The sequence below is a fragment of the Carassius gibelio genome, chromosome A13 (assembly GCF_023724105.1).
Source record: "Carassius gibelio isolate Cgi1373 ecotype wild population from Czech Republic chromosome A13, carGib1.2-hapl.c, whole genome shotgun sequence".
In the NCBI taxonomy this organism is placed as follows: Eukaryota; Metazoa; Chordata; class Actinopteri; order Cypriniformes; family Cyprinidae; genus Carassius; species Carassius gibelio.
In genome coordinates, this window is record NC_068383.1 from 13,195,552 (window position 1) to 13,223,030 (window position 27,479).

Sequence of the window (27,479 nt, forward strand, 5' to 3'; positions counted from 1 at the left end):
TTTTAACAGTAGCATATGTATTGCTAGACTGAAAGGGGATATTTATGCTCCACAAAATGTTATCAACACAGAAAGCACAACAACAATTTTTTTTTTTTTTTTTTTTTTGTTTTGTCTTGTTTCTTGGTTACTATTATCTTTCCACCTATCTGTACTGATATTACTAGTATTATTAAGATACTACCTATTGAGTCTATCCCACTTGTTACTACTAAAAATGTTCACAAGTTGCATTTTTTTTTTCTTTGAGTAATGAATAATTAGAATGGCTACTTTATAGTTCTAAAAATCTTAGTAGTCACTAGCTATTAACAAATGGAATAAACACATCCTAGTGCCTATTCAGTTAGCACTAAGAAAATTAGACAATAACTATTTGTAAAAGTTACAACAAAAGAACAAGTAGCCTACTTGCACCTAATGCATAGCTAATAGTAAAACTGCATTGAAGAATCAGCAATTGGAATACATAAAATTCATGAAAGGCAAAAATGTGAAAGTAAATTTACTTGCTACTATTGGAATAGTGAGCATCTAGCAAATGGGACAGAAAAAATGATAGTATCTAATAAAATAATTATTAGCAAAGCTGAAAAAGTCAATATTGTGATTTATTGCGAGTACGTTAAGAATTAACTGAGAACTGTTAAAACGGCTTGCCACAAGTAAGGGGCGTTACCTGATATGTAGGCGGGCATTTGTATATAGTGGGGAATTCCCAGTCAGTAGGCCTAGTCTTCTGTGTCGAAGTGTTACTTCACTGTATATCTGTTCAGCACTTTAGAGCTCAGACGTAAAACCTAAGACAAGGGTGCTCGCATAACATGGATGGTGAGTATCAGTATTTATTAAATTAATCAAATGTATTTTTCTTTTCCCTTTCTCTATCTTTGATGTCTATAATTAAATTATGTGTACAATTCAAAGCTGTGTTAAAGATATTCCACTCACAACAGCATCGTTGTTTTGAGTCGTTTAGATTTTAATTTAAAGATACTTAATCTGCCAACTCATAATATTTATTATGTAGAATCCATCTAAAAAACAATGACTTTTTATGTTATTTTCTGTATTCTTGGGTTTGTAAATGTAATTTACTATGTAACGTTAATCTTACAATATATCATGTTCTAACGTTACATGTTCAAATCTGATTCCGTTTAAGAAAAAAAACAATACAGGCTCTTCATAGTTTTATGTATTACAGGAAATAAAAAGCAGAGTTGTGGAAATCACTTGTGAAACAAAAGCAATATGATTCGCATTACCTGAAAACAAAGTTCTAAAGTTAAGACTTCGAAACTGAAGATAAATCGAAACAAATCTAAATTAAAAACAAATCAAAGGAGTTGTCAGTAACGTTACATGAATACATGAGGGACCAAGCAGGAAATAAAAATGAGGAACTTTTTTAAAGCGGTTTCAACTCTCTTATTCTCATCTGCACGTCTGTGCATTCTTGTACAATATAAAAAGAATTACAATATATTTATCTGATTTTATTAATCTGTGTTCTTCTATCCATGCTTTCCTGTACAGTGCATTCCCTCTCAATGCACAGGGACCCCAATCTAAGTAAGTACATCTTCATTTGAGCCAAAGTTAAAAAGCATTCTGTCGTTACTGACGTCAGTAACATGTTTAGGGTGGATCATAAACTTTGCCTAATTACTCACTAAGTATGTTTAAACGTCACCCAGTTGCCCTTGAAATTTTTTTTTTTCTTCTGATTTTCTTACCTTACTTCCTCTTTTATTTGATAAAAATACAACTTCCTGTAAGTGACAAATCTCTTGAGCAGGCAGTAGTGACATCTGCACCCTTCACTATATCATACATTAGCTCTATTTCATGCATTACAACCATAGATTTAATAGCTTCCCCAGCTTATTTTATGACTTTTCACAGTGTAAGAATGCATAGGCAAATAGATCCCACATGTTCTTGTCGATGTCAGAAGCAAGTGTGTTCAAAACGACCAAATATATCGCATGGCAAATGCAGCTGTTTGTGCAGGTGTTTAAAGGAGCTATGATATACTTAGTTTAATGGCACCTGGACGAGCTGCTAAAGGTCTGTGCTGACAGGTGCAGAGAAAGGGAAATTATTTACCAGCAGGCTGGGTTGTTTGTGGTCAGGTTATGGTCAGGTTCTGTGAAAAACACAAGATGTTGTTTCTGCAGGTGTTTGAAGCCCATTGTCTTATTCCTTTGCGTCTTCAGTGTTGTCATTTTAATAAATAATAGGACTTGTTTAAGTTTTTGAAATGCTTTTGAACATTTGAATATTTAAATGAATGAAATTCACTTCTCTGACTGACATCATTTTGCCGTTCTGTGCAGTGGGAGATCCATGTGCTCAAATCTTTGAGCAGCCAAAACAGAGAGGCATGCGCTTCAGGTATAAATGTGAGGGTCGTTCAGCAGGCAGCATACCTGGAGAAAGAAGCTCAGACAATAACAGAACCTACCCAAGCATTCAGGTATCTTACACCTCTAGAAAAAGAACTGACTGTATAATTTGACTTTAAGGAGAATGTTACTTACTAAGTGATTCTATAAACGGCATCTCTCCCTATTAGATTCTAAATGTTACAAGGAAAGGAAAAGTCCGTGTTACCCTGGTGACCAAAAGCGAGCCATATAAACCACATCCTCATGATCTGGTGGGAAAGGACTGCAAGGATGGTTATTATGAGGCAGAGTTTGGACCTGAACGAAGAGTCATCGCGTAAGTGGATGCTTTTAATGTGAAAATGTCGAAATCATTTTAATGTCACATGAATACAGAAGTTTAAAACCCTTTGATTGTTGATATATTATCTGCATATTTTGCTCTAATCTCATTTGGTTCTGTTACCATTTTTCTTCTAATGAAATGAAACATCTCTGCGTCCCACATCAAAGCCATTCCAATGTGCTTTCCATATTACTCCAGCCCACACACTACCACATTTCTCTTCCTGTCCATTCTTCTTTTTATTAAATTTCTTTTTTTTTTTTTTAAGAAGCATGTTGTGTCAGAGTAGGGAGCCGTGCGGGGATTCCCCGGATATGCAAAATGAGAGCTTTAGAGCTCCAGTCTGCCCTCAATTTTAAACAATATGGCAATATGATTAGTTCTAACCTCACTGTTCCTGTTAGCTTTATTCATTGGGATCAGTTTTCAAGATGGACAATACATAGAACTTAACCAATCTGGCCGCTCAAAATCAATCTGCACAGTTTAACACTGTTTCTTTGTTTTCCTCAGTTTTCAGAATCTGGGTATCCAGTGTGTGCGGAGACGAGAAGTGAGAGATGCCATAATGCAGAGGATTGCACGAAGAATCAACCCCTTTAATGGTGAGAACCAACCACACTTTTATTTCCTCCAGGCCTAAATAGAATCTGCGTACACAGAAAAGTCCACAAATTGAATCCAAATTTGGGCCAAATGATTTAAAAAAAATAAATAAAAAAAATCCACATTTGCCCCAACTAATTTTTTCTTATTTAAATGTATTCATTTAGTAGATGCTACTATCCAAAGTGTCTTACAAATTAGTTATACATCACAGAATTATCAGATTTGCAAATTCCATCTGGGGCTTTTAATCACCTCTCTTACCTCTTATCACTGACCCAGTTTCTTTCACTTTTACTCTCATAATCTGACAATGCATTTAGAGTAGAAAAAAACACTTCTCTTTATTTAGTATTGAACAACTGTCTGCGGTATTGAGAGCCATATGATCAGGGGGAATTTATTCAGAGAGGGAGGAATATATAAAGGAACTATACTTTTTGTGTAATTAATAACTGTCGCTTATTCTGCTTAGAATTTGCAAACAGTCAATTACTTCAGGAATTCCATACAAACTATTGTGTGGGTGGAAATTACAACATCAACATTTGTAAAGCAGCTTATCTGGGTGGTTTTCCAGGTCCAAGTTTCAGATTGTCTTTTACCACCACCAGCAATGTTTTTCTGATAAATAATTCTGATTAGTCTGACTAGTTGACCTACAGAGTAGGAGATTTTGGAAATGAGACTTTAATATCGAGGATATTCTTTATAGTTTTCTATATGAAGGGCTTCAACAAGAATCATCGTGAACATAGGGACTGTTAGACTGTGAACTTAACTTTGTTTAGTTCCTCATCCTTGTCCTGCTGCTCTCTGTGGTGAAGGGCTGTTTTAGGGACTGCTCTCGTTTCTGCTGTGATGACCAAATAAAGATCTCTCTGTTTGGCTGCATAACACTCACAATCCCTTGAAATTAGGTAGATTAGTCATGGTGGCAGTCATTGTGAGATTAGTTTTGATATTACTTTTGAAGTTTGGTCATGTGTCAAAGGGTTGACCTGCCAGAGATGACTTCATTTGCACTGACGTTATCCCACAATGATTGCATTCATGATGCATGCATATATATTGTATACTATAATTCATTTTATTTATTGACTAGGTAATCAAATGTTTTTTTGTTTAGTTTTTTTGCGAGGAGGTATTCATTTTGTGGTTAGGGCTGTTGGAGACATGAAAGTATAGCTAAGGATTAAATGTCATACCACTAATTGTGATGAATGAGGTTATTGTTTTATGTTCTGCTTGATACTCCTACAATAAAAAAAAGTTAATTTAAAAGAGGTTTCACTCCCTCACTGCTAGTAAATTTTGCAAACAGAGAAACAGCAAGTAGCACACTGAATTAAACATGTCATTTTCTTGAAAGTAGAAAGTTTTTTATTTTTATTTATGTGATAGACTTTTTATCACATAAATATAATTATACATAAATCAAATATTTTCTAATTTGGGTCCACCTTCCATTTATAATTCACCATTTATATCTAGCCAATATAATATAATATTAGAATATTTTGCAAATAATACATTTGTTTTAGTGATTATTTAGTGTCTGCTAAATAATGAAATGTAAATGTAATTTTGTCATTTTCATGCATCAGGGTGGTCCAAACTGTAACATCCAAAAATATGCATAAATATTAACATTAAGTGAATCCAGAGCACTACATGTTCGCATTAAAACCTGAGGGTTTGATGGTACAAATTAAGGCAAAATGTGCATTTCATGACATTCTTTCATTTGATTACAATTCCCTTATTTGGTTGGTAATATATGCACGATAACTCACAATTGTTCGAAATCACAACTAGTTTAATAGGTAGGCATAAGTGCCATGTTGCAAAAAAGTATGTAGCTGTAAAAACGTGTGGTGTCAGTAGGGTTGCCCATAGTTGGATTTGCCGTTATGGGTGCTGAGTGGGTGTTAGGTTTCACAGATGGTGGGTTCAGGTGACGAGAGATGAGTGTCAGGCTTGGGAATGGTGGTATGCCCACAGAATGGAGAATCTTCACTTGCCTGCCCCCATTTCTCTCTACAACTCGAACCCTCAGCTTCATCTTCCACCAGCCCACGCTAACCTAATTCATCACCCACCTGCAACTCCTGTCCACTCATTCGTCTTGCTCTCTGACTTCACTAAATGCAGAACTAGAGGCGCACATATACGCAAATAAACATGACCACACCGTGGCTCGCAGTTGCCTTTTCTCACACTCCGCCTCTCGCTGTCTTCCCCACCCACTCATCTCCTCCCACCTTATCTCTGTTCCTCTGTTCCTTCTTGTTTGTTTTACATGTGTCTGATTTGCTTCTCGCTGCTCAGCTTCTGTCTCCATCTTTCTTTCACATTTCTGGGGTTGTGGTCTGGACAGAGGTGTCCCTTCACGTCAGGAGGCCGCCCCCTTCACTGCGGAGCCGTCAGTGATACTCTGTCACTCGAGCTCTCTTTCTAACCCACTGCGATATTTCCACCTGCTGTGACCTCAGAGTGCTCAAAGCTCATCACGGCTGTGGGCGGGATAGCCGTGGGGTGAGAAGAGACAGACTCTTGAGAGTTAGAGTGGGCGGAGATAATGCACAGTGAGAAATGTCTGCACGAGCCCCCATGTGGGTGGGAGTGTGCTTGTAGGCTGATGTGTCAGTGGCATTTCTGGTGATGCTGCTGGGTAGAATCTGGAAGAGCACTACATGCTGCTTGCTTTTCTGACTTGGACAACGATTATGCTTTATATTAATGCTGCCTTCAAATGCACTTTATTCGGGCGTTCATTATTACGACATGTCATGCGTACAAGTCCAAAATATAACATAGAAGCAGTCAAAAAAAAAAGAACTATATTGTAAAAAAAATAAACGCAAATAACTACATCTGAATTCAAATTCTTCCTTTATATCACTTATTTATACATGGTATCACAACCAAATTTGAAGACAACCATACCCAAGTCGAAAAATTACTGTAAAATTACGATATGCAGTAAAATTTATATTATCTATAATTTAGAATTTTAAATATTTATATGTACACATAAACGTATATATTTTGCATAAATTATAAACATTACAATAATTTACTGTAAAAAGTACTATATTAACGTAAAGTACATTTATTTAAATTATCAAACAAAAGGCAATGCAAAACAGCTCAATCCTTAGACAGGTGAAAGAAATTAATTTTAAAATAATATATTAGTTTTTTGCATTACAGTATATGTTTATTTATAATTTTCAGAACTGCATGCTTTTTTATCATGAGAGAATTCTCATGTTAAAAACCTATCACAAGTTGTGTCACAAATGTGTTTTAAACGAACTGACCTGGTTTTCATTCTCGTGCCAGTTTCATTTTCTTCTTGCTCTTCTGCTTTCCTCTTCATTCACCTCATTCACATGACACTCTAAAAATGTCCTGCTCTGTTTTGACACACAAATTACATTTAGGATTAATGTGTTGATATGTTTTTTTATTGTGTACACTGCAACATTGAGCACATGTTTTGTGTCCACAGTTCTCCGGGAACAGCTGTTACAGACTGAGGAGTATGATCTGAATGTGGTGCGTCTTTGCTTCCAAGTTTTCCTGCAAGATGAGACCGGGATGTACAACACCACCCTGCCTCCCATCGTCTCCAACCCCATCTATGACAACAGTGAGTTGACACACATAAGAAGCAGCACCCAGCATTAAATGTGAAGTGTGTCATTACTGCATGGCAACAAATGGAACTGAAAACTGTTTGTTTGGCAACATTACAACACTAACTCAGCCAGTGACTTTTAATTTAGCTTATTTAGCTCTTTGGTGAGTGGCAGAACTGGGTTGTGCCGCTAGTTGTAAAGAATTACACTTCAACTGGGATGGTAGGGCTAATCGTGAAATAGAATACAATATTTATTATTCATATATATGTTTTATTATGGTGCCTTTTTAGTTTTGCCTTTAGTTTGTTGATTTAAATAAAATAAAAATGATTACACTATTTATTTATTGTAATATCATGCTTTTTAAAAGTATAAAAGTACGTGATATTGAGAATTTTTGAAATTTCACTCCACTACTTAACAACCAAGCTAAATGTAACATTTATTAGTAGCTAAAACATTTTTGTGGAGTTTTATATAATCTTCAATTATAGAACTTGTTAAATGATATGTTTTACGTCATGTTCTATAATTTATAATCAATGCAAATTAGCAAAAATAAGTCTGTAGTTTGAAATTTAGGATTATTTAATGGTCAAAATTAGTGGTTTAATAATCATTATTGGTTTTCCGTATCTGCTATATTTGATATTACATATTAGATTGTGAAGAACGTGGTATAGTGATACCCTTCAGAGCATAACTTTCCTGCAGCCCCTTTGACTAATGTATTGTGTGGCATTAAACATGATTCAAGTCACTGCTAACACAGAGCAAGAAGCTGTGTATGCATCGCTTAGGTGACAGTTCTGTAAGTGACCACATCCCACACTACAGGAAATGAGCATGGTCCATTTCAACACTTCCTCACGTGATGGTTGTGTACTGCATGATGCAGAACAGCAATTCTTGCAGAGTGTTTTGTGTGGTTGTGTGATGCTAAATAAATTAGCAGATAAAAAGGATGGGGGTGGGGGTTAGGCCATGACTTGGTTAAACCCTTTCGTCTGCTTGTAGAGGCTGATTCTCAAGTCTTTCATGCTGTTCTCATGACAATGCAGTAAAATTCTGTAGTAAAACAAAACATGTAAATACTCAAAACAAGCATACATAGGTACATTTGACCTGAAATCTTTGATATAGTCTTAGCCAGTGTTAATATGGTAGACTGTTCTTTGCCATCACAGAAATCAGTTTTATACAACCAAGAAAAGAGGAAGTAATAAACCACCCCGCCCTTACTCTCTATATCATGACAGGTTGGGCTGCTTTTTAGTCTCGGGACAGAATGTTTGCAAGTGTAGCTGTGCCTGCAGATACTCTGATAAAGTGAAAGAATGTGAAAATTGGATTCCTACTGCTCATAGCAGTGCATGTCTGTGTTTCAAGTCTGTTAGGATTTTCTAATCTCAATGGCCTGTGCTTGTTTCAGGGGCCCCGAATACAGCCGAACTGCGAATCTGCCGGGTGAACAAGAACAGTGGCAGTGTAAAGGGAGGTGATGAGATTTTCCTCCTCTGCGATAAAGTGCAGAAAGGTATGGGAACAGTTTAATTATTTAAAAAAATTACTCCGTCTTATCGATTTCAGCCATTTTGCTAACTGAAATAAAATGAAAAGCTGAAATAGAGATCTGAAATTCATGTAGGTATTTATCAAGTTATTATATGTTCTTTTCTTTTATTCATCATTCATTCATTTTATTTTATGGGAAATTATCTATCCATCTTCCATTGCTAGTTTTTTTATGCCATTCTTTTATTTAATACCATCACATCACCTTACTCTAGATGACATTGAGGTGAGGTTCTTCACTCAGACCTGGGAGGCCAAAGGCTCCTTCTCTCAGGCAGACGTACACCGGCAAGTGGCCATAGTGTTCAAGACACCCGCCTACTATGACACCGCCATCACAGCCCCTGTCACAGTGCGCATGCAGCTGCGCCGGCCCACAGACCAGGAGGTCAGTGAGCCCATGGAGTTCCGCTATCTCCCCGATGACAAAGGTAAGAGATCATCCCGTCATTTTATGAAATACACATCATGGATTTGATTTGATTTTGGCCCATGCCTTCACTGTTCATTGTGTTACAAATGTGTCAATGACAAATAAGAGTACCCACAATAAAATATAAAAAAAAGAATTTAATTGATAGTCAGTTTTGCGAGCATGAGCATCATGCATTATTTTATTTATATATTAATTTATTTTTTTTATGTTTTATTTTTTTGCAGATCCATATCGCTGTCAAGAGAAGAAACGTAAAATTGAAAGCCAGATGAAATCCTTCTCTAGCTTCTCCCAAGGATCCATGAGCTTCATGAACAGACAAAAAGCAGTGCCTTCACCAAGCATGATAAATCAGAGAATCAAACTCGGTAAGATGCACGGCACCTTTAATGTCACCCAAACTAAATACCAATATATTATATATTTTTTTTCTTTATGTAAACAGTATTCCTATATAACCCAGCGTATTCTTCTTACAGAGCAACAAAATTATTATAGTCCATCCAGTCATGGGGTGATGCGCCAAAATCTAACAGGCTATTATAACAAAACCCCTCCATCCTGCTCCATGATGCCACCCCTAACAGAACCCCTACCGTCAGGGACACTCAGTCAAGCATGGACCACTCCAATCGCCAGCACCGCCAGAGCCAGTAATGGAGTGGGCCTACAGCAGGTGAACCCAAGTCCCAGTATGCCCACCACAGGGGAAAGTGGAAACAGCCTTCCTGTGCTGACCGCTATGGATCTAGAGATTCTTCAACCTGATGGCCAAAATAGCAGCCAGCCTCGACAGGACCAACTGAACCAGCAGGTCCAGCAAACGCAACAGCCACCTCAAAGACAAGGCGTAGAAGTAGCTCATAATTGGTATAACTATGGCCACCAACAGCCTCAAAGCACACAGAATGGGGCAACAGGCACCGGTGGGTCAATGGGAACTGGCAACATGTATGCAGTTAACATAGATGATGATTTGTTTCACCTGATGGGTAATCATCAGCCAGGCCAACCACTAAAGCAGGAAACTCAAGGGCCGAGCAATATGGCTGTGTTGGGGCCCAGCTCGGACTGTGGGCAATCCTTCACCGCGCTCCTGAACTCCACCACCACCAATGGAAGTACCGCAGAGACCATGAGACAAATGGAAGCTGGTGGGCCCAATCAGAGGGTCCCGCAGATTCCGTACCCTGCCAGCAGCATGGGGCAGGAGAGCCATCTCGATTCTTTTGTCTGGTCATTCTTCCCCGAATAGAGTGGAATTCCAGAAGTGTTCAAGATGTTCATGATTTTCTTCTTTAAATATAGGCTATGATTCATGTTCACTTAATGTATTTCCTGAAAATCAGGAGGGTTTGTTGTCTTGGAAATACTGTAGGATGCTGCAACCAATTAGGTAAAGCATTGAGATTTTATGAAACGTTTATGTACATAACAGTCTGATAGTCATATTGGAGTAGTTTGGGGCTGTTTGTCCACAAATGCTCAATTATGGCAGGGTAATTGTGTTCCTTAACATGGGAACTAGCAGGGAATTGTCCCTGGGTAATGGCTATGTCATTTTACACATGCTTCTTATCCAAGGTTCTCAAACATACTGTTCATAAAAGGGTTTTTATCGGTAACTCAAGCGATATTAGGGCTTTCGAAAACTACGACCAATGTCTCATTCTATTGTTACTTTATTCAGCATACACATACGAATTGTGGAGTTTGCTTAGACATTGCATTTTTGAGTGAGTTTTTGTATTTTGATCAAATTAAAGTTTATACTACTGAACATGGATTTTATCGTTTCATGTATGTAATGTTTGCTACATTCTGAGCTGGGTTGTTGCTACATTACTGATATGTGAAGATGGCAAATGTTTGTTTTCATTCATACTGGTTATTTGAACGCATTGTCTGTTTCTGTTTCACATTCCAAAGTTCAGGTAAATAAAAGTTGAAGCTCTCTAATATGGTGTACATATGTCTTTTCAAATAACCTTCATTTATAAGAATGAAGAGAAGCCTTTGGATGCACATATGTCTGGCTTTCATATTTCAAAACCTGCTGTCATATACTAACAAGAATTATGAAAACCCATGAAGCAGTCATTGTGTCATTCAAGCAGTTTCAAAACTCAACAGGGCTATATATAATCCATAGAAACCCATTGTTATGCTGCCGAGTTACTCAATTGATTTAGCAATTTGGGAATTCTTTTACTTCCTTATTAGATTTTTTGATTAACTTTTTTCCACAATTTGGAAATATACACTTTTACTTTTTGTTTCAGTTTTTATGTAATTTCAATACTGGAGTTACACAATTATGATGATTTTTATATGTTGCACATGCATGAGATATTGCGTGCAACATCAGTTTAACAAACTGCATTAATAATGAATCAGAAATGTGCTAAATCATAAATTACCAACACGCTTCTGAGGTGATAGAAGTTGTAAGACTAAAAATATAAACTATACCATTCAAATGTTTGGTGTTGATAAATTAGTTTACAGTAAAAACTGTAAAATTGTGATATATTGTGAATATTATAAAAATGTACATATATTTACATACTAGTTACATATATTTTAAAATTGTGGTGGCGAAGCTTGATTTCAGCAGCCATTACTCCAATTTTCACTGTCACAGGATCCTTCAGAAATAGATCAAACTGATTTGTAACAATTATTATTTATTATAATTGTCAATGTTGATATGTTAATATTTTTGTGGAAAGCAGAATTATTTTTTCTAAATTTTATGATAAATAGAAAGTTGAAAGTTGAAGTCGTTTTTTTTTGCAGCATTGCAAATGTCTTTACTGTCCCCTGATCATTTAAATGCTGAATAAAAAAAAAAAACTTCCTTATCCAAATCTTCTGAACAGTAGTGTAAGTCAATTTTAGATAATAATGTAAAATGAATCAGCAGGTTCTCTTGGATTTTGTATGTTCAATCATAAACAATGTTTTCTTCTGTTTTCCTGTTATTTCTCTCCTGATTCCGACAACTATTTTACTGGAGAAAGCAATATTATGGTTATGGGACACATATTTTGTTTGTGTATTACGTAGATTACACAAACTGCATCCATTCACTGCAGTGGACCTCCAAATCTGCTCTGATGAAAAACAAACTTGGATGGTCTGAGGGTGAGTTTTTAGCATTTCTTTTTTTTTATTATTTACTTTTTCTTGGGTGAACTATTCCTTTAAGCATCATAGAAAATGCTTTTAAATCTCGTACGAAAAACAGGAACAATTATAGGCCTTCAAGCCAATGGTGTGAGTCATTCATTTTTAGGTAAACATTTAAAGTCAGTACATGGATATTTTTTTATATTCTGATGAAGCTCACAACTTTCCTTGAAATTGTGTGGTTTGTAAGAGCTAAGAATTATAGCTGCTTTCCCCAGAGACGTCAATACCTGTGAATACAGGACACACTACAGACTCTTCTTATGGTCTTATCTGGAAGATATTCTGTTTAAAATCGTGGCTTCCTGTCTGCCTGTAGCAAACCACAATGCAGCTTCTAAACAGAAACAACAATACATACGAAGGGACAGCGCAAGCATTTCTGTGGGATTTTAGCAAGATTTGTTTCCTTAAAACAAGGTTTCTGTTATGCATGTTAATGAGAGCAAAGGGAACAGATCAATGACTCAATAGAGTTCTTTTGAGCATATCAGATCATAAGCCCTGATGTTGTCACAACTACCATGATGAGGTAATAATCACATAGATCTTGGGGGGAAATACTTTAGCAGATGTCAGTTAATGAATTAAATGACGTTTGTTTATTTGTTTTACCTTCCTGGAACTAATGAAAAAGATGAAAATAAAAAAGGTCAACAACAGTTTAAATTATATCAGTCAAAAATAGAGATGAAAAATTGTGACCACAATGACACAGTGGCTGTTTAATCCCAATATACTCATACTTTTTTCCAGTATATGCTTTGTCATATCTATTAGTGCTTCTGTGTTGAACAAGAGTTCGATTGCTGACCTGGCTCCCATTCAAAGCACATTGACCTTCACACAATATCATTATTTTGTTACAAGCATTGACACTGAGCTGAAAAGGGATTCCGAAGTATTTTGTGTGTCTACATTACAATGATACATGTTCGGTCGGAGCATTTCTGCCCTGGAACAAAGCCAGGGCAAAATAAAACAGAACCAAACTTCTCAGTTCCAGTCAAGCTCCTCCCCCTGTCCTCCGTCACGAGCATACACACACACACACACACACACACACACACACACACACACACACACACACACACACACACACGCACGCGCGCGCGTGCATTCTTACAGGATGGGAAATGGATGACACGCCTCAAAGAACTGCCTTTTCTTGTGCTGCTCTCACAAGAATAAGTTCACAACGAAAAACCACATTACAGTCTAATAATGGACTGTGTTTATGAATGGTGAAACTTCAGTGCCAAGACCCCCCAAAAAACAAAACAAAACTAAAAAAAATTATAAAAAGGTAGACTCTTATGTAGTAAAATCTGAAAATGAAGTTGTAAATAAAAAAGATTATTGGAGTATATTTAACAAGAAAATAATATTTTGGTGTGTTTACTTGAATGTTTAATTCAGAGTTCCTGGTTTTTCATAACTGATACCAATGCAGCATACATTACTACACAATATATGGTGAAAACCTGTATTGGACATTTAATTTTTAATTTAAAAGAGTTTTTGGATGTAAAAAAGAACATATAATTTATAGTGAAAATGGGAATTCCTTTTTTTTAATGTTTTTTCATTGAAATAACAGTTTCTTCTTAGTTTTTTTCTTGCCAGTTATGTTACATCTAAGGCTGTTAAATTGATGTTTATTTGCGTTATGTTAGTGTCGTGTGTTACCATGATGTTGTTTAGTATTTGTCTGAATGACACAATGCACCTTCTCTATATAGGTCCTATTAATATTTTCTTTCTCATTCTGTGGAAAAGCTGCTTATGATGAGCTTTGGTTCATCTTGTGACCTCATCATCACAACCTGCTTTTGGTGGTTAGCAGTGAGTTACAAAAGTACCAATCTGATTTCAGTACTTTAATAGGTTGGTATATTAGCATTAATAAGACCTTACGGCCTCATATGAGGACATTATATTTTTATGAATTTTATGAATATGAGACTGTACATGCCAAATGATTGGATGTTTCACCGTGACCACTCCCTCTCCTTGGTCATCAAAAATGTCAGAAATTAATTGTAAATGTCAATATGATCATATTTTGTAATTATAATTTAAATCGGTCTAATTTTTTAATTGTGTCATAAATCAGCATCTCAGGAAAATGTTATGGGGTTTCAAATCAAAATATGACTTTCTGTTATGAAACAGGATGTTGATTTCATACATTTCCTCATATGAGGACACGGAACTAAAAACATTTATATTACGTGTTTTTGGAGACATGACAAATGAATAGGGAAAGAAAATATTTAAATATTCTGTGAAATATTATGTATTATTATGAAAATCTTGTCAATTATTACTCCCATTATTACATTTGTTTTTTTCATTATATGTTGCCCCAAAAACACATTAATATGCAAATTATAGTTTATTATTAGTTTATATATATACATTGTACATAATGAGAAAACCCGTCTATGGTCACTTTACTCACATTTTGCAGAAAGAAAAAATGGTATATTGAATAATTCTGTTATACAATCTTCATACAAAGTTTGGTAAAAAAAAATTATCTTGAAAACTAAAAATTTATTGGTGATTTTAAAAAAAGCAATTGTTTTTGCCTATGCATGTTATATTACAAAATATTAAATAATACAATAATAAAACTTTTTTATTAAATTTCTTTGTTATTTTTTGTCAGATTTACTAGTGAAAATTGCTTTTGCATATTTATTTTTCAGGAACATTAATGTTTCAATCTGAAAATCCTGCTTAATATGGAAAATCATTTAAGTAGCAGACAAAACACGCCACTTTCACACTATTCTGATCTGAAGGTCTAAAGCAAAGGTCACGATGCTCATTCAGAATCTCTTAAGCAAGCAAATGTACCTTTTACAACCTTTTAAACAATTTTGTTTGGAGAAAGAGAGGCATGTGTAAGTGTCCTGGAGGTTTGTCTAATTACATACTGCCTGTGTGTTTCACTGAAATACTTATCTCATGTGCAATGAATCTCAGATTTCAGCATAGTTGGAAAATCCCTATAACCCTACACATAAGAACAGTCTGTGCTTGCAAATTATCTGCCTCAGATCTGAGCTGAAATTGATACACACTGAACTTATCACCATTCCATTTACTCAGTGCCACACCTCCAAAAACTATCACTCTCATGCACACTCATATAAACCTGAATACAGTATATAAAACAAGCTAAAACACATGTAGACAGACTTCTAGTATAGATGCCTAGGTTATACCACATGTAGCACAACCAGGAAATTCTGTGCTGTGTGCTTTTGAAAGTGAAATAGTTTGGCACACACTTTTGACCACAGCAACATACACTGCATTTCAAGTTTAGCCTTAGACTTGTACAACTTTAAACATAATTGAAGGAATTTAATTAATTTAATAAGATAAAATAATGATTTATTAAAAGGTATTTTGTGTCAAATACATCCAGAGTTACACAACAATCAACAAAAAGACATTTGAAAGTTTACACACGAGTTAATTGCATAACAACAACAACAACAACCTTAATATATTAATTTGATGAAACATTCTAAAAATTCATGAAATTAATATGACATTGTGAATTTAATCTAACGTAATTTTTATTACATTTTAATTTCAACATTTATTTATTTATTTATTCACAATATTTATTTAATTGTGCATTTGTAAAACATTTTCCTAAACTATTTTAATTAGTTTAATAATATAAAGGATGTATTAAAAAGGTGCAAAATATATCCTATTACAATATAGTTTAATAAAATAAATGTCAAAAGTTTTTTTTCTGTTAGTAAGTTTATAGCTGAATAAATGGTTATAAATCTATCTATCACATTGAGCCTTATTTATTTATTTACTTATTTTTTGTACAGATGTTCCAATATGCCAATGCTATCTCACCATCTAGTTGTATCTGACCACTGAGCACCTGCTTGTACTGTTGGTCAAACCAACTGCGTCAGTCTGTGGGTGGGGGAGCGGTACGGAGGGAGAAGGTGTTAACAGCTCAAAATGTCACCATTGGCCCCGTATTCAACATAAACCACTACCCCTCTATCTCACTTTCCCACATGCTCTGACGTCTTCCAAAAACATATATACTCTTGAGATCTACCTGTCATTATTGAACCGATTCCCACACAATGACATCACAAAACACCTTCTCATGACACATTTGAGGGCTACCAGGGGCAGAGGGCCCTCAGGACTAACCACAAGATTTAAACACAACACAGAGTCGATACTTTCACCAACTTGTACTGATAGTTTCAGGCCACATGCTTTACTTCTGCTTTTCAACAGAGCTCACCATCAAAGGGGGAACAACATTTATAACTTGCCTTTAAAAAGAACAGCTTAGGGAACTTCTCTATCCTTATCTTGCTATCACCTCCAAACACTAAAACATTAGCCTTACTAAACACTTTGTATTTGCTTGGTGTAATGTAGGTACACTCTCTTGAAGACTACACAATTTAATGAAGTCCAGTGATGTTTTGATCTCGCGCTCAAACGCTTTGATTATTGAGGTCGCACGCAAATAAATATATATGTATATATATATATATATATATATATATATATATATATATATATATATATATATATATATATATATATATATATATATATATATATATATATATATATTATTATTATTATTATTATTATTATTATTATTTTAGAACGAGCTGTGTGTTTGTGGTTCACAGTGCTGTCATCACGGAAAAAAAGTGGAAACGAAAACAACAGTGACACATTTCAAAACTGTCCGCATGTTCGAGCGCAGACGGCTGAGGGTGACCTCTGTTGGTCGCGGGTTTACAGCACATCTGATTTATGCTCTTCAGCTCCGAGCTCGCAGCTACATTACACACCGCTGGTGCCGCCAACAGGCTCTTTCAGTGAACAGGCTGTAAATGTAGCAGCCTTCAACTTTTAATGGAAAGACACTTAAAAAAAATGTTGTTAGAGATTAAGGAAAATATTTAATCTGGTTCTCTGTAATTTTTTCAAAGATGGCAAATTTCTACTTATTACGTAATACATTTTACTACTTTCAACAACAAATTTCAGTATTTTCATTTTTATTTAAATAAGTTAAAATAACTATTTATTGCCATTTTACTTAATTTGGTTCTCTGTTGTTTAATATAAAAAGGCCAAATGTCTACTAATAGACTTTAATCTTAATTAAAGTAATTATTTTCATTTTAATTAGACAGAATAATGATTTAATATAAAGTATTAGGATATTAACATCCAACCGTGAAATAAAAAAATAAAAAAAAATCTTTATGGTGGTGGGAGAGAGAGATTTCTATCTTTTTTTATTTATAGAATTTTTCATGATTGTTGTTTGTTTATTTATTTTTATGCTTTTCCATTACTTTTCCATTGTAGATATTTTATTTCATTTATTTTCATTGTAGTTTTTCTTATTTTGCACTAATATTTCATTTTAATTATTTGTTATTTATTTATTGTATTTTACATGATTTAACATTTCAAAATTTCTAATTGCATGCAAATACATACACTATACACTATATGTGGCAGTAAAAGTACATGGGTTTGTCATGCATGAACAGGTATTTCACAGACCGTGATAATGCAATGATGCATTTCCATTAAAATTAATTAATTTGCATCCCAGCAAAACAGTGATTTATTATATATTTATATATATATATATATATATATATATATATATATATATATATATATATATATATATATATATATATATATATATATATTGCTAATTTAATAGTTTACTTTATATAGTACTACAATTTTCTTTTAATTGCATAGTTTCTTATTGCATAAAATAATAAGCCTGTGTTGATGCATTTCTGCAATAAACCAATTAGTAAATTAGCTTTATTTGTATGTTACCCTATAGCATTAAATTACAAAAAGTAGTTTCTGGGGGCTTGAATGAATATTTGACATCTCTCTCTCTCCTCAAACTACCATATTATTTTCTCTCTCCCTTTTGGAAAGTCATGGGAAGGCAAAAGTGGATTTTTATTATTATTATTTTTTTAGATTATATTGTTTTCCATTCTGCATATTTCAGTTTAGCATAGATACTTGAAACTGTTACTGACAGACTAGGACCGCTTGATAATTACAGGCAGATTTTATAAAGAAGGGGTAAACTCTGCAGGAAGGGTGTCACCAAGTTAAAAGAAGTTAAGATCGTTTAGTTCAGTGTTCCAACTGACATCGTAACTGTATCCGGCCTGGTTACTAAACCAGAACCCTTATCTGTACTAACCATTAACATTTTAGGAAACATTTTTGAATGTAATGACATTAACATCCCCTTACTAAGGCAGTTTATCTGAAACAGTATAAAACTTTGGAAAATGTCAACAAACATAGCCACTTCAGTGGAAGTGGTACTGTTGTTACGTTTATAAAACTCTAGTGTAAATTAAATATTGACATTGTGCTTCCGCGTTGCCTGTTTTGTCTGCACTTGTTCCACTCTTTGGGAATGTTGAGAATGTGATCCAGTCCCGCTGAATATTCATGCACTAAGCGAATTGCCCCCCATGCCAAAAATCTACTCGATTTGGGAGTGGCACATACCAAATCTCAGGATTTGACTCTTCCATACATGGTCAACTCCAATATAAGATGACGTAATGGTCCACCCCTAAATAAACATAGGAAACACGCTCTTATCAGCACAGATACTTGACATTCGCTCACTTCTGAGGAAGCTCCGCCCAGGTATCGTCTCTTCAAAGGGAACGCCCTGTCCCGCTACAATTACAGTACTCGAAACTGCGGAGTTCAGAGCACAGATTACAGTGCACTAGACACCACCCGTTTAGGCTACGTGTTGGAAATAATAATGCCTTTACGGGTTGTTTTACAAGGTCCTGGACCGTGGGGCTTCCGTCTGGTCGGGGGAAAAGATTTCGAACAACCTCTGACAATCTCGAGGGTAAGACATTAATTTTGGATTTGTTAATAATTAATCACAGAGGAAAAATGGATTTCACAGACATCACTAGGCCAACATATTATACTCCAGGATCTGGATAAACTTTCTCAAAGACGTGTCACGCCTGCATGCAGCAGCAGCATCCAACAGGAACGCACGTGAACGCGACCGTATCGTCCTAAACGTCAGTGTTGTAATGTCTCGAGCACTTGGATTAAATGTTTCGCGAAACAAAAGGAACCAATTAGCTAATAACTAGCTCATCTTGACGCAAAATAGAACTAGTTCTGTGCTTCATTCCATATGGTTTAGCAGAAAAGTTTTCAGTCGCCTAACCTGTATTGATTTGAAAACATTACAAGTATTCATGGCATGAATGCATGTTATGATTGTAATATGACACACAAACGGTACCTTCTACCGCAACAAGCTGCCTGTCATCTCTTAAAGGGGCACTGAATACATTTTTTAACTAGAAGTTGTATGTATAAAGAAAAAAAATGTTCACTTGCATTAGTATAAGACTCCCAACATCAGATTTCTAGAATAAGCTATTTTATTTTACTAGAGTGGGTCTCTTTCATGGGTGCCACCATGTTGATACCAAAAATAATTCGCTTTAAATAGCACTTCTTTTCAGATCTCATTTTAGAAATGAAGGCCATTCCACACCAAAAACGATGACTGCAATGATAAATCTATTAGCATCCACAATGCACAATAACAGTCCGTTTACTTTAAGCGTGCCCTAGCGTTATGTCATCTATCTGTATTCTCACAGAATTAGAACAAATATCAAAACTTCATTGTTTGATTTATCATTATAGTTATCATCCTTGATGTGAACGACCCTTTAGTCGGGATTGGATCTAAGAGTATCCAGAAAATAAACAAGCAGTTTAGTTCAGGAATAAACAAACATCATGCATTCTAGTTGATATTCATCCTGATATAAGCCAGCAAAGTGTAAATAAAAATTTGCTGAGTGCATGTTTAACCACGTTATTCTCAGAAACAAGGTGCCCACCCTGACATAGAGGAGGTCAGGATGTAACAAGTGAAAGCTACACCAAAAATAAGTTATTATAAAAATCTTGCTGTATTTCTTTTAAGTTTATATTTGGGTATGAAAAACTATACAATTTAATTCTAAAGCCTTTTAGATGACCAGTTTTGACTTTTTCAGGTGACTCCAGGAAGCAAAGCGGCTCAAGCAGACCTTTGTATAGGGGACATGATCCTGTCCATAGATGGAGAATCAACAGAGGGCATGACTCACCTGGAAGCACAAAATAAAATCAAAGCTTGCATAGAGGAAATGGTGCTTTCCATTGACAGGTGGGGCATTACAGTGCAAAGGGGAACATGCAGTTGTTAACCTGAATGTAGCATTAGCTATAAGTATGTAGAAAAGCACTATATAATGAAACTTCTTACAAAACAAACAGAAAAGTTGTTTTTTATTAAATTCTTACAGACATTCTAGATATAATATTCTGTGACACGGTGGAAGATAATGGCATACACTGTAAAATGGTGCTGGGTCTAATTTTCATCTTTCTCACTTTTTGTACCTTAATCATTTACTGATTCACTGCTTGAAAGTTTAAAAAAATTTTGCAGATCAGAGTCAAAAATGTGGTCCCCGCTGGTAACTGAAGAAGGAAAGACCAATCCATACAAGATGAATCTGGCAAATAAAGAAGCACAGGTGCGTTTTAGCTCTGCTTATCTGGGAGCTGAGGGAATGTTAAATGGACCCTTGATCATTTTCAATGAGTTTTAAAGACCTTTGTAGTGCATGAGACTGTCATACATAACGGAACCATAGCTGCTAAACAAATAAAGGCACGACGCCATAGGCTACCAAAGTGAAGTCATTGTTTATATCCTAAAAAGCCCTATCCATGGAGACAGGGAGTTCATCAGCCAAAACCATGACGCAAGATCCACATCCTGCAGGGTATGTTGGAAATTTAGGGTCAGAATGTGAGTGATCATAGGAAGTGTGTGGAGTTTGACTGCATAGTTTGGGAGTTACAAATGTTTCCTAATTTTAAGCAGAGGGAGAAACATAGTAAGAAACAACTGTTAAATATGTTGTTGACAGACGAAAGTCATTAAAACCTTAGTGTGGAAAAACTTTTCCCTGTCTTTTTTTTTCTCCTGTTGTAAAATGGTCTTTGTTCACATCGACTTGGTTATAATATCTACAGTTCTAAAAAAAAAAAGTAATGATTGATTCTCAGTCCTTTTCTTCTGGTCTGAAAGTTATATATTACTGCCATTGTTATGAAATCATTTTATTTGAATGAAATTCTGTCATCTTTAGTCAGTGTCAGTGGAGTCCAAAACAACATTAGAGTCCACTGATTTTTCATTATATGGACAAAAAGAAGAAAATAAGTCAAACAGGATTGGAACTAGTAAATGACCAAAGCCGTTTTGGGTGAAATAATCTTTTAAAGTTACAGTTTTGTTTGACATGTTTTTGAGATTTAGACTCATAGTAGCTGCTCTGTTTTTTGTTTTGTTTTTTTGTAGGAGATGAAACATATAGGCTCTGCTCATAACAGAAGTGCCATTCCTTTCAATTCTGGCAGTCCGAGGTTGGTCACCAACATGTACAATAACCCTGCTGGCCTGTATTCCTCTGAAAACATTAAGAGTTTTAACAGTGCAGTGGATGGCGTCCAGACTTCTGCTGCATCCAGTGAAGCCAGTAGGAAGTAAGCATAATACACACCTCACTGACATACTGTCACAAAGCTATGTGGTACAACAAACATGCAGAAAAACAAAAAGAAATCAGGAAATTATATTATAGAGAGTCCTCGATGATAACCTACCGACATTTGTTATGTGAGATCAAAAGACATGGCAAGGCAAGCTACCTCCACAAAAACCTAATGTTTTTATCTTATAGCACAATCCTATATTTTTATTTTATTTTAAAAAGGGCTTCTTACCTTGACAAAATATACTATTATTCAAAACATTGGGGTCTGTAAAAGTGTACCTTTTTTTCCACTTATGTTCACTTATACAACATAAACCTGATCAAAATGTGTGGTCCAAAAAATAACAGCAGTACGGTACTGATTTACAAAAATAAAAGTAAACAGAAAAGGTATTAAATAACTGGGATAAACATCTATGACACATGGAAGGAATACAGAAAAATAACTAGTAAATATATAAATAAAATATCAAACCGTATATATGACCAATATGGAGCAAAAATATATCCAAGTGATCCAGTATACGATTAAAAATTCCCTAAAAATAGATCTGACTTTTCATTGTTCATAATAAATCGTAATCTTTCTATCTGTATAATATTCATCAGCTCTTTAAGCCACGAATCAATCTCTTTGCAAGAACCATAGATAAGAAGATGGACTGGTGTTCATGCCTGTTAAAGGAATGCTCAACAAAAACGTATAATAAAGCGATTATTTGGGTCTGGATCGAGTGTCCCTCTTATGTACTTTTGAAAGAAAGTCAAAGATATCAGTCCAGTACCTGTGGAGTTTGCTGTATGTCCATAATAAGTTAATCAATGTGCGTTCGGCAGCTTTTCATTTATAACATTCAGGCAACACCTCTGGAAAAATCTTATGTAATTTAGTTTTGCACATGTATAGCCTATGAAAAGTTTACATTTAATTAAGTTGTGTCTAGCATTTATCGAACATTCATGTATATTCTGCAAACATTCCTTCCAATACTCCAGTAATCGTGATATGTTGTTTTCAAAGTTCTTTGAGTAGTACAAAGTTCAAAACAACAGCCTTTATATGAAATGGAAATCTTTTCTAAATACATGCATTATGAATATCTTGACACTTAAATTTCAACGTTTCTTGTGTGTAGTTGTATAGTACATTTATGGGACATGTTCCAGCATGAATACAAAGCTTCTATGAATTAACAAGTGTTTACAACCAGATTTTGTACAGATGTTTTTTTTTCTACTTATTATGAACACTTGTATACTGTATCATTACGTGCTACACTTATTCCAGTTTTGTGCTGTATAAGTATATTAATCTGAATTTATGTCCGTCGGGCTGAAACTAGCCATTTAGGATTTAGTTAAATAATATAATACTTTTGAGAGAATATTGTTTGTCTTGTGGCTGTCATCATTGTGACCTTTTGCATGTTTTATAGCCCAGATCCCTGTAGACCTGGCCAGCCAATACCTGCATTAGCTGCAGACTCTGAAGTGTACAAAATGCTGCAGGAGAATCAAGAATCCAATGAGCCTCCTCGCCAGTCTGCCTCTTTTAAAGTTCTGCAGGAGATCCTGGAAACTGGTATGATCTCATACATCTTTCCTTTTATACCATATTACATTGTGTATGAATTACACACGGGTCACCCACCAGGCCTTAGCTTCTGTTGATAAAATAATCTATCTCTGATTTAATAATCATCAGTATCTAAAGCCATGCCTGTAACTACAGCTGTGAAACACATTCTGCTTCAGATCTTTGGGCCTATAAAAGACAGCCTTAGTATTACATGGATCTCTGTTTCTTTGTGTCAGGTGATACAGATAAACCCTCAGGCTTCAGAAGTGTCAAAGCCCCCACCCCAAAAATTGGAGCCTCGGTTGGGAATCCTGAAAAGCTCTCTCTTTGTGACAAATGTGGTTCAGGGATTGTGTAAGTTTCACTTTTTTTTTTTTTTTTTTTATGAAATCCATTTCAGAACAGTTGCATGTCCTTTGCTGTATCATGCCAGTGTTGCCATCTAGTGGAACATTTGGGAACTCAATTTCTTTATGACCTTTATAATTCGCTCTCTGTTAATTATTTGGTTAGAATTGTTGGCTTTTTTGCAAACATGTTTTCCTAAACAACTGTTTTCTCTTTATTTGGTTATAAAGAGGATTGATGGTAAAAGTTCGAGATAAGTTTCGCCATCCAGAATGCTACGTCTGCACAGACTGCGGGATCAATCTTAAGCAAAAAGGACACTTTTTTGTCGAGGACAAGATTTACTGCGAGAAACACGCACGTGAACACGTCACTCCTCCGGAGGGTTATGATGTTGTCACTGTTTTTCCAAAGTAGAATGTTTCCCACATTCTACTTTAAAACTGCACATTCCCTTATCTGGGGAATTCATTTGGAAATCTGCAACTCTTTATTTGGATAGTCTTTCAGTGAGGCTGCTTTGTTGCCAGAATGAATGTTTGTAACAGCTCTTACATACTCAGACAGATGTGCATGGATATAAATAGACTTTGGCAACAGTAATCAGGAAATTGTGATTAGACGTCACCTGAATATGTGAATATAGTTCTATCCAGATTAAGTGCTATTGTTATCATACATTCCAGTGTCCTTGTTATTCCAGACATTTATCTCATTGTATAAAAGACTCATGCTAGGGTATCTTAAGACCACTTAAGGCATTTGCATATAAAAAAAAATCATAAACTAATCATTGAAATTATGTAATCATGGTTTTATTCCCCACGCACACCAGTATAGAAAATCTATTCCATGTATGTACATTGTCTTTTGGATTCTCCATGTTTTTATATAACAATAACATGTTAAGTCTTGCTAGAAAATAAATTTTGCATATCCATTGTGAAATTTCTCTATGGTTTATTTCTTTGAAAATTATGCTTTTCAAGAGCATTATAAAGACAACTGAATAAATGACTAAATACTCAAGTGTTGTAATGTAAGCATCAACCCACTCACACTTCAGTCAGAGTACAATATAGCTTTTTTGTGCAGCTGTAAGAAATCTCAAAGAAGCTGTCCTACTCAATTATTGCAAGAATATAAAGAAATAGAATAGAGAAATATATTAACACCTAGCTAAATGATACTAGGTCAAATCTATATCTACTAGTGATGTTGAATTTTTATTTTTTTTTAAATGTAAATGTGACATTGAACAATAACCCCCATGTACCCTATTTTGATCAACTACCTGTTGCTCTGGGAAGCGCAGAAAGCGTCGTATGAAGGACAACAGATAAAGCTTCTTTGACGAAACACTAAAGCAGATTCAATATTTATTTATGATTTGTATCAAAAGGTTTACATTTAAATTAAAAAGAAGGAAACAACACATATTTACACCTTTATGACTATAACAGTCAAACACATCTTTTAGTGTTAAGAGCTGGCAATCTAAAGAAAAGCGCTATTTTGCGTTTAAACTTCCCTTGCGTATAAAAATGACTGGAAATATATAATAAATAATGTGAATAATTTAAGGGATTAAATCATGACGTTTTTCATAAGGCGTAAATGGAAAATAAAATTTCTACACTTATGTCATTCTCGTGGTCTTTACAGCAAGGGACAAGATTAGCTTTGCTACTCGCAGATCAGATTAAATGTCAGATTGTCCCGAAAATCGCAGTTCAATCCCTCTAGTAACATGTCAGCGTAGTAGCCTTCAGTTTCTTGCCAATTTGAGGATGAGTTTGTGGAGTGCCATTTGGACGCGCGTGCGCTACACGCGCTAAAACGCGTATCCAAGCAAATATTTTGCACAGTGAGGTTCTCCTGATCCCGATCGTGATTTGAAGTTTGTCGAACGTGGTCTGCCAGTCTCAGTGTTTCCGACAATGCCCAAATGTAGTTGTGCGCGAATCTCAAAGTCTCAATTTTAGTCAGTTTCGCGTCATCGGGAAAAGTTGGAAGCACGCTTCTGAGAGTATCCAGGGCGGAGTTCAGCTTATGCATGCGATGCCTTTCTCTGTCATTTGCCTTCACTCTGCGATTCCCATGTTGTCTGCTAGCTGATTTAACCGGCATCCTTTTCTTCATTCTTTTACTTCTTGTGTTCTCTTCGTTGACGGTAGATGAGCGTTCCTTCGTTGCCGAGTTTGTGCTGTCCAGCTCAAATTCTCTGTTGCATTTGATTTGCTGGCTTTTGGTGATGTCTGTGGATCCAGCCTTGGGATCTAATGCTGAACTCCAGTTAGATTTAAATGCCCCATTCCTTCCTACCGACGCGCACGTGGATCCTGGAGTCATTCTGTACATGAAACACACTGGTCAGCTTCAGTCTAAGGTCTTGGATAACAACCTATGAGAAACCTATCATAATTCAGATGCTTACCTCTTGGCTTGCAGACTGACTCAGTGAAACCGAGGTTCAGTGAGGGTGTTGGTCTACAGCACTGCGCGTCCTGTCCACCAGTGAGCAGCATGCAGTCTCTTTTCATTCCCCTAATATATAAATCAAAGGAACAAAAGAGAGTGATGCGCCCATTCGTCATTTATGTCCCTTTATCCTATCTGCGCTCTAGGATAAACAAATAGAGTCAAGTGGCCAATCAGAGACTGTCTTTTCCGAAATTTACCTTCAGGTTTAAGAAATCAACTAAGAGGGGGTTTAAAACAGGGTAGAATATGTCATGTGAACTTTTCTATAGTTGTCTGTTGTTGTTGTTGTTTATAGTAGCACTTATTCATTTGTCTACAACAATTTCATCACGAGCTCGTTGCAGCTTATTGCAAATATAGTGGCTTATAAGCCTTTATTTTGCAATGAATTCTATAAGTCCTCATTGTCGAAATATAATAGTGGTACAGTATATGCATGAGGTTTTATCAAACATCAACTTCTGGATGATAAAAAAAAAGTTCACGGATCTGGAGCAGGAATAGTCTTATGATTTGCATTAACATCATGTAGGTAGTATTATGAACATACATGGCTTATTGCATTTTTTTATTGGCACTTAACATATAAATTTCAACAATAAATTTTAATTATTCGAAACGGGAAAGAATTACTTATAAACAGTGCTAATTTAGTGTCATTGCCTTTTTGCGCCTTGTGGCGATATTCCTGTGCGTAAATTGTGCTGTAGTGCAAAAACCCTGGGGAAATAATATTAAATTGAAGAAAATGTGGAATAACTTGTGATTGTGTGCAGCAGCACTTCTATAGTACAATGAAAACACAGAATAGTATGCACAAAAGCATTTGCATAGGAAACTAAATGCGTGCGCACTGGTGTCTCCAAACGGAGTCTGTTATTAAGAACATCAAGTGCGCGTTGTAAATGTGGTCGCAGTTGCAAACAAAAGACTTCCAACGTGGTCGGATAGTACGAGTTTACACTTGGCCCCAAGCCCCCAAGCCTTGATAAATCTTCATTTATTGGAGAGCCCAAGAGCACTGTTATGGGCGCAAAATATTTACCGTGGTGCCCAAGTGTCCACAAAGGCACTCATCGCCAGTCTAACTAAATATGTATTTTGTAGGACATCTGATAACCATATGCTTTCAATAAAATGGACAAATAAAGCAAGGAGATAGGGAATGATGT

General features: G+C 35.5%; 3 protein-coding genes across 3 annotated transcripts; 2 read left to right on the forward strand and 1 right to left on the reverse strand.

Annotated features, from left to right (window-relative positions):
• The first annotated feature begins 710 nt into the window (after positions 1-710).
• LOC128026192 (proto-oncogene c-Rel-like) lies at positions 711-10,965 on the forward strand. The gene is made up of 10 exons (XM_052613021.1): positions 711-831; positions 1,540-1,575; positions 2,343-2,482; positions 2,582-2,730; positions 3,253-3,344; positions 6,863-7,003; positions 8,428-8,532; positions 8,786-9,001; positions 9,231-9,374; positions 9,486-10,965. Exons 1-10 carry the CDS (start codon positions 825-827, stop codon positions 10,259-10,261), a joined length of 1,806 nt encoding a protein of 601 aa, XP_052468981.1. The 5' UTR covers positions 711-824; the 3' UTR covers positions 10,262-10,965.
• A 7,985-nt stretch (positions 10,966-18,950) lies between these two features.
• Positions 18,951-24,771, forward strand: LOC128026193 (PDZ and LIM domain protein 1). The gene is made up of 7 exons (XM_052613022.1): positions 18,951-19,156; positions 20,343-20,494; positions 20,780-20,867; positions 21,701-21,885; positions 23,333-23,478; positions 23,712-23,829; positions 24,054-24,771. Exons 1-7 carry the CDS (start codon positions 19,064-19,066, stop codon positions 24,238-24,240), a joined length of 969 nt encoding a protein of 322 aa, XP_052468982.1. The 5' UTR covers positions 18,951-19,063; the 3' UTR covers positions 24,241-24,771.
• A 445-nt stretch (positions 24,772-25,216) lies between these two features.
• Positions 25,217-26,367, reverse strand: neurog3 (neurogenin 3). The gene is made up of 2 exons (XM_052614062.1): positions 26,261-26,367; positions 25,217-26,176 (listed from the first exon to the last, which is right to left on the reverse strand). Exon 2 carries the CDS (start codon positions 26,173-26,175, stop codon positions 25,510-25,512), a length of 666 nt encoding a protein of 221 aa, XP_052470022.1. The 5' UTR covers position 26,176; positions 26,261-26,367; the 3' UTR covers positions 25,217-25,509.
• Positions 26,368-27,479: the final 1,112 nt, after the last annotated feature.

Bases quoted from the DNA above. Each gene is read 5' to 3' on its own strand.
- LOC128026192 (XM_052613021.1), top strand. The intron at 2,731-3,252 runs GTAAGTGGATGC...TGTTTTCCTCAG, and splicing joins CCTGAACGAAGAGTCATCGC to TTTTCAGAATCTGGGTATCC. The intron at 9,375-9,485 runs GTAAGATGCACG...TTCTTCTTACAG, and splicing joins AAATCAGAGAATCAAACTCG to AGCAACAAAATTATTATAGT.
- LOC128026193 (XM_052613022.1), top strand. From the start codon at position 19,064: ATGCCTTTACGGGTTGTTTTACAAGGTCCTGGACCGTGGGGCTTCCGT. The intron at 20,868-21,700 runs GTGCGTTTTAGC...GTTTTTTTGTAG, and splicing joins TGGCAAATAAAGAAGCACAG to GAGATGAAACATATAGGCTC. The intron at 21,886-23,332 runs GTAAGCATAATA...CATGTTTTATAG, and splicing joins TCCAGTGAAGCCAGTAGGAA to CCCAGATCCCTGTAGACCTG.
- neurog3 (XM_052614062.1), bottom strand. From the start codon at position 26,175: ATGACTCCAGGATCCACGTGCGCGTCGGTAGGAAGGAATGGGGCATTT.